The sequence below is a fragment of the Abrus precatorius genome, unplaced genomic scaffold (assembly GCF_003935025.1).
Source record: "Abrus precatorius isolate BTA unplaced genomic scaffold, Abrus_2018 Scaffold2, whole genome shotgun sequence".
NCBI classification, from domain to species: Eukaryota; Viridiplantae; Streptophyta; class Magnoliopsida; order Fabales; family Fabaceae; genus Abrus; species Abrus precatorius.
This window is the reverse complement of record NW_020874362.1, coordinates 23,449,156-23,456,220: the sequence shown is the minus strand read 5'-3', so window position 1 is coordinate 23,456,220 and position 7,065 is coordinate 23,449,156. Positions and strand designations below refer to the sequence as shown.

Here is a 7,065-nt window from a genome sequence, read left to right as displayed (position 1 = left end):
ATAAATATGGATTTTTCATGTTCATTTCAGGAGGAAGATTAAAAGGTGTAGGCCAACAAGAATATGGTTTATTAAATTGATTGTTTGGAGCGAACCCATCAGCACATAACCCTAACCTTACATTTCTAGGATCAGATGCAAACTCAGGATATACTTGATCAAAATGTTGCCAAACCTCACCATGAGATGGATGAGTCATTATCCCATCACTCCTTTTATTTTCATCATACCACGTCATGTAAGGAACTGAACTCATAGATGCATACAACCTTTTTAGCCTAGGAATCAAAGATAAATAATGCATTCTAGTTTACGGTACATCTTTATGTTTACCACTTCTACCACCTCTTCTTAGTTTAAACCTAGGCTCTCCACAGAATTTACAATTGGTCAAAATAGCATCATCTTTGTAATACAGCATGCAGCCTTTCAAACAACAATCAATTTTGACTTCTTTTAATCCAAGTTTGGAAACTAATTTTTTTGCTTGGTAAAAGTCCTTTGGGATGGAGTCAGGTTGGGGACTAAGCTCACTAATTAATGTAGCTCATTGATCAAATGAACTCTGACTTTGATTGCCTTCTGACTTTATGCTTAACATTCTTACTGCTAAAGATAACTCTGAATGCACACACTCATCCTATAAAGGTTGTTTGTTGTTTCTAAAACATTATAAAACTTTACAGTCTCTCCATTAGATTCTTGTTCAGCTTCAAAATCACGAAAAATTCCAAATTGAGGACCAACAACATCATAAACCATTTCTTGATAACGACTATTGCTTTCTTCCCAACTTACATTACCTACATCCTCTCCTGATTGCAATATATTTTAATTACCTACTTGATTTTCCAAATTAACTACTTTCCCATCCTCAGTCCATATTCAATAATCATGTTTAAATCAAAACTTATACAAATCATATCTGATTAAATCAATATCCAAAAACTTTCTACACTTGCACTTAGAACATGGACACCTAACTTTTGATTGGTGATGAATTGTTGCAAATTACAACAGACACGTATGAATTCCTCTACACCTTCAAAGAATTCAAGTTTTATTCTCCCTGACTTAGGTGTAACCTATCATACATCCACTGACGATTTATGAGAAACATCTTCCTCAAGAACTATATAAACCTAATACAAATATACAATGTGGTATCAACCTTCTATTATACATTACACTGAATTTTAATATAAATTTTGGCAGAATCTCTCATAATACATGTCAATTTCCTTACATTTGTTTACCACTTTTTTACAAAATTCAAAATTTCACCACACATAACTAATATATTATATAACAATATATTAATTAATACATCAAACACAAACACATCACAATCCTAAATTATTCTAGAGCACATCCTCTTGTAACTCCACAACATGCATATTCTATAAACTCCACAAACACAAACAATCTCACAACACACAATAATCAGATTCGAAAAAGGACCTCTACGCCCTTCCTCCCCAGTCATACAATCTCCAATCCTACAACTCTATCTTAGAAATTTTAAGTCTCTAAAAAACTTAAAAAACTAAACCGATTAAAAGTTAGAGTATCGTACCAGGAATACAATGATGCAAAAAATCTTTCAAAAGGATGCCCTAATCACTTGCAAAGGCCAAAACACTGAGCTCCTAGAAAGAGAGAGAGAGAGGGGCGAGAGAGAGAGAGAGAGAGTTATGAAAAAATGAGGAAGGGGAAGGGGGAGGTGCCGTTTTATGGGTTTAAGTCATTACAGACGGAAAAATTCGTCTGTAAAAGGTTTAATGAAACGGTCTGTCTGTAAATTTGTCACCTGAAACGCACCGTTTCATTAAACCTTTTACAGACGAATTTTCCCGTCTGTCAAGTCCATTTACAGACAGAAAAATTCGTCTAAAATTTGCCACCTGAAAGGTTGGTTAAAAACGACCATATTTACAGACAGATAAATTTGTCTATAACTCCCGCTATAAAATTCCCTCCTATTTTTAAATTACAGACGGAAAAATTCGTCTGTAATTCTTGTCTATACCATTTCGTGCCAAATGGCAGGCAAACTACATACGAATTTTACAGCTAGATTAAAATCCGTCTATATTACAGACCGATTTTCCAAAAAAAAAAAAAATTCACAAATCTGTTTGTAAAATTCATCTGTAAATAGCGCTTTTCTAGTAGTGTAGGTTTAGGAACTTATTTGTAAATTTTAATTTTAAATAAAAAAAATAGGTTTTTATGCAATTACATAGGCTATGACTGGGCCATGTGGAGTGCTAACTGGCTCTCCGTTAGCCAGCTCAGCACTTAACAGAGATAGGGTTAACTACAGAGATTAAATCTTAAATTTTTAACTTTGCAGGGATTACATTCCAACAAAAAAATTTATATAGACTTATCACAAAATGACCTATATTTATAGAGACCGATAATATATTTAAGTCTATATTTTATTATGAAAAGAAAAGTGTTAGGATATGTTAAGAGAGTAAAAGTGTGAAAGTGTCAAACTTATTTTACAATTCTGTAGAATAAGAAAAGTATTAAAATAAAAGCAATTTAAACTTTTTTTTGATAAATTTAATATTTTTATCCTTTAATTATATATTTGTTAATTTGGTTCTTGAATTTTTTTTTATCAAAATTAGTTCTTTTATTATTAAACTATTACATTTAGTCAAAATTTAATGTTTCTTTAAATTAATAATAAAATTGATAAATTTCTTTTTTTAATCTCTTTATTATGACTAATGTAAAAAAATTGAGCAATTATATCAGTTAAAATAAGATATTAAAATACACGATTAAGAATATTTTCATTGAATTCTAATTTTGACCATTGATTATTTTAATTAATATTAAAATTGATTGAATAGTTAGTTGAAACATTGTACAAACATATTGAAATTTTATATTATTTTATAAAAATATAATCACATATTTTTTGCTTCAAACCTGGTATCTTAACTTTGATAATGCTTAATCAATTATTTAAGAGCTAGTACTCAGTGTTAATACACATTTGTTGTCTTAAAATTATATTATATTTTATAACTCACATATAAAAATAAAATGAATCAAGACAACCTACTTCAAAAAATTTGGAAGTAAAATTTAACTAGTTCAGATAATATACTCAGCTTATTCACAAGGACAATAGATCTCATTCCTTTTGTGTTTATGTATGCATTTAGGATGTGGATCTGCTCTAGTTAACCCGAGAATTGGACGTCCATTTTCATTTTCGCTTAAGTGAATATGAATTTGTTTAAATGAAAACATAGAAAAGAAAAAAAATTTATACAAAATTAGCTTAAGCGAATTATTTTTCCTTAAGCAAAATTTGTGCATTTGAGGAGATAGAGGCTAAGTGTAGGAAAAGAGAAGACTAAGGATAGATAGAAATAAGGAGAATAGTGGTATAGAAATGGTGGTAGAAGGAGAGGAGGGTAGAGAGTTAGGTATGGAAGAAAGAGAGAAAGATAGATACGAGGAGGGGTGAGACTAGGAAGAAGAAGAGAGGAGTTGGGCATGGAGTAAAGGGAAAAGGGAGTTGAGAGAGGAAGAGAGAGTGTTAGACATGAAGAGAAGGAGAAGAGAATATTGAGAAAGAAGACGTAGAATTTGCTTAAGCTGAAATAATACCAAAAAAAATTGTTTAAGCTAATTTTGCATTAAAAAAATTATCATTTTTTACATTTTTATTTAAACAAATCCATTTTCGCTTAAGTAAAAATGAAACTAGACATCCAGTCTCGTATTAACTAGAGTGAATTCACATCCATGCATTTACTAACTAACCTAATTCAGCATCAGTTAGATCAAAATAATAAAAAACAGCTAAATTTTGTGGTACCCTTAAAAAATTTTAGGGTACCGTACACAAAAATTCTAATTAATAATATTTAAATATGTTTAAATAATAAATTTATTTAATAATAAATTATTATATTTATTACATTTGAACAAGTTAAACAGTAATTAAGTCTTCAAACAAGATCAGGAAGCAATTAAAACTAAACAGAATAAAATTTAAAAATAAAATAATAATATTATAATATATTTTTTATATTCTTAATTTTATTATTATTAATATTTAATTATTATATTAATATATTATGTTATAATTTTTTTTATTTATAATAAATAGAAATTGTTTAAACATAAATTATATTTTATTTAAAACTAAAAATTTATAAAAAATAATAAAAATAATAAGAAATGTAATATATAAAATATATATATATATATATATTATAACAATAATAATATGATTATGTAACAAATAATATAAGTAATATAATTTTAAATAAATTATATATAATAATATTTTTTAATTTGTTACATATTTTCTTTATTATTAGTATAAATTTTTTAATTACGATATGCATAAAAAATTTTAAGATATCACTACATACACCTAAAAGATATTTGTGAGATTAATTATATTTTTACAATTCAACCAACCTGTCACGCTAAAACTCATTTATAGCCGTATACATGACACCTATTATATTTTGGTGAAAGAAACACTGAATTCCCAAAAAAGGTAATAATAAAGGAGAGAAAAAAGGCTCTAAATGATGAAAAATAAAATAAAATATCACAGTGCCGTTATTATTGGCACTCATTATTTTTGTCGCTTAAAGCTTGCCCTCTTCTCGCTCGTTCTCTGGCACTCTCTTTTTCTCTGGAAAGAGAACAACAGCTGCCACCTCCCATTGGAAAGCAAATCCATGCTCCACAAAACACACAGATAGACCCACTAGCTAGCCCACCAAGCCACACACAGAGAGAAAACGCTCCACCAAAACATCATATCCCAGGAACATCATCACCATCACCATATCCTCCACAATAAGAGAGAGAAAATATAGCATTTCTTTATCTTTTTCTATATCAGTCCATTAAATTATTATTATTATTATGGAAGGTGATCCTCATCATAGTCAAAACGGGATCCACAGGCCCAATTTCCCATTACAACTGTTAGAGAAAAACGATGAGCGCCAAATTGAAGCCAGCGCCGCGCCGAAGAAGCCGCCGCCGAAGCGCACGTCCATGAAGGACAGGCACACGAAGGTCGACGGTCGGGGGCGGCGAATCCGGATGCCGGCGGCGTGCGCGGCCAGGGTGTTCCAGCTGACGCGCGAGCTCGGCCACAAGTCCGACGGCGAAACCATCGAGTGGCTGCTCCAACAGGCAGAGCCCGCCGTGATCGCCGCCACGGGCACCGGCACAATCCCCGCCAACTTCACTTCTCTCAACATCTCGCTCCGCAGCGCCGGCTCCTCCCTCTCTTCTCCCTCTCACTTCTTCAACCGCCACGTCACCAGTAACTACTTCACCAACAATAATAACAACCCCTTCTCAACACCACCACCACCATTCTCTTCTAGAAACAACCTGGTTCTGCAAGATTCTAGAAGGGCCTTGTTCCCCGACGCCAACTGTTTTTTCAATTTCGATTCTGTTGGTAACGGCAATGCTGTTAAGAGAAGGAGAAGGGAAGGTGAAGAGGAAGTGACAGCGTCACCGAGTCATTTAGGAAGCTGTTTGTCGCAGTCGAGTACTGGGTCGATTCCAGCGAGTAATGCTTCGGTTCCAGCGAGTTTTTGGATGATGAGTGGTTGTGATTCCATTTGTGCAATTCCCTCCGTTGGGAATAGTGGTTTGTATAAAGGGACTGTGTCCAACTCTAACTCTTCTGCTGGTGGGATTCATTTTATGAATTTTGCTTCTCCAATGTCTCTATTGCCTGGTCAACAGCTAGGTTCAGGTGGTGCAATGCTCCCTGAAAGCAACTTGGGTATAATTGCGTCCCTTAATGGGTATAGGCCTATTCCGGCCAACGAGGAACATTGTGGAGATAGTAAGAATGATGTTGCAAGTGTATGACCTGCTGCTGCAGCTTTTTTTATTTTGTTGGTACTAATTTTGTTAATTTTATATTATATATATTTTTATACATTTTCCAATACATGCAGGCACAAGTTTGATTGCTTTGATATTGAGGTCAATATTCAATTTTGGTGTGATTTTGCTGAGGATCCTTCTTAATTAGGGTTTGAGAAGAGATATACGTTCAATTTTAGCAAGAGTACGTATTTTTTGCCTATAATTAATTGCTTTGCCATATGTGAAGGTTTTTACCGTTTAGTTTCTCATAAATTGATTCGCGGTTTAATTTTATGATGTGGGATTTGGTTTTGATGCTTGGCTCTGCATTATATATCACCTATCATTTGGTTTAGTATATTGTAAGTGTTAGCCTTAACGTTTTTTAATTATGAAGTAGTTAATTAATTATGCACTTTAAAGAGACATGCAATATTGGTTAGTTAATTAATGATTAATTAGCATCTTTAGAGAAGTTAAAGCGGGTTAGGTTTAACAAACACGCATTATAGCTACTTATTAGTTATTATTGAAAATATTAATATGGTACGAATTTGATCTTTTACTGAAATGGGTTGAAAAGAAGACGTATGTTAGTCGTCTTGGTGAGTACTGAAAAACACTGTCACATGCATATGATGCATTGCATCTTATTGCTGCAGTTGTGAATTATGTGTGTGTACCACATAGCTAGCTAGGGACCAAAATATTGATGTTTTGTACGGAAGAGCCACTCATGAAACCTGATCAGTTTGATCAGGCCTTTGAGCTTGCTAGTTCTTAAACTCAGGTGTTGATATTGGCGACCCCCCAAGGACAAGGTTGGTCATTACCTAAAATTGGTAAGAGTCGTCACAGGGTGAATACAAGAGCTTCTTTCTTTCTCCTTCTCATAAGATGGATGCTATAGCTAGCTTTAGTTTCTTAGAGTACAGTGGGAGGGTACGTGGTAATGATTTTCTAGGCTATGAGCTCATCACTCATCACTCATCACTTACCTTCCCTCCTCCATTATTATGAACCGTTGTTTTCACAAGTAACTGAAATAAGCTATGGCTACTGCAAATTTAGGTTTTCTGCGATAGGGAAGTGAATGGCTTAATTGTGTGACTTTCAGACTCAGCCCAACTAGCTTCATATATGCTTACATCAGAATATTAGGATTTTCGGTTT

The 7,065-nt window shown here is 33.0% G+C and overlaps 1 protein-coding gene across 1 annotated transcript; it reads left to right on the top strand.

Moving 5' to 3' along the window:
• The first annotated feature begins 4,652 nt into the window (after positions 1–4,652).
• Positions 4,653–5,989, top strand: LOC113860120 (transcription factor TCP15-like). The gene has a single exon (XM_027492774.1). The coding sequence runs from the start codon at positions 4,921–4,923 to the stop codon at positions 5,890–5,892; it is 972 nt and encodes a 323-aa protein (XP_027348575.1). The 5' UTR covers positions 4,653–4,920; the 3' UTR covers positions 5,893–5,989.
• The last annotated feature ends 1,076 nt before the right edge of the window (positions 5,990–7,065 follow it).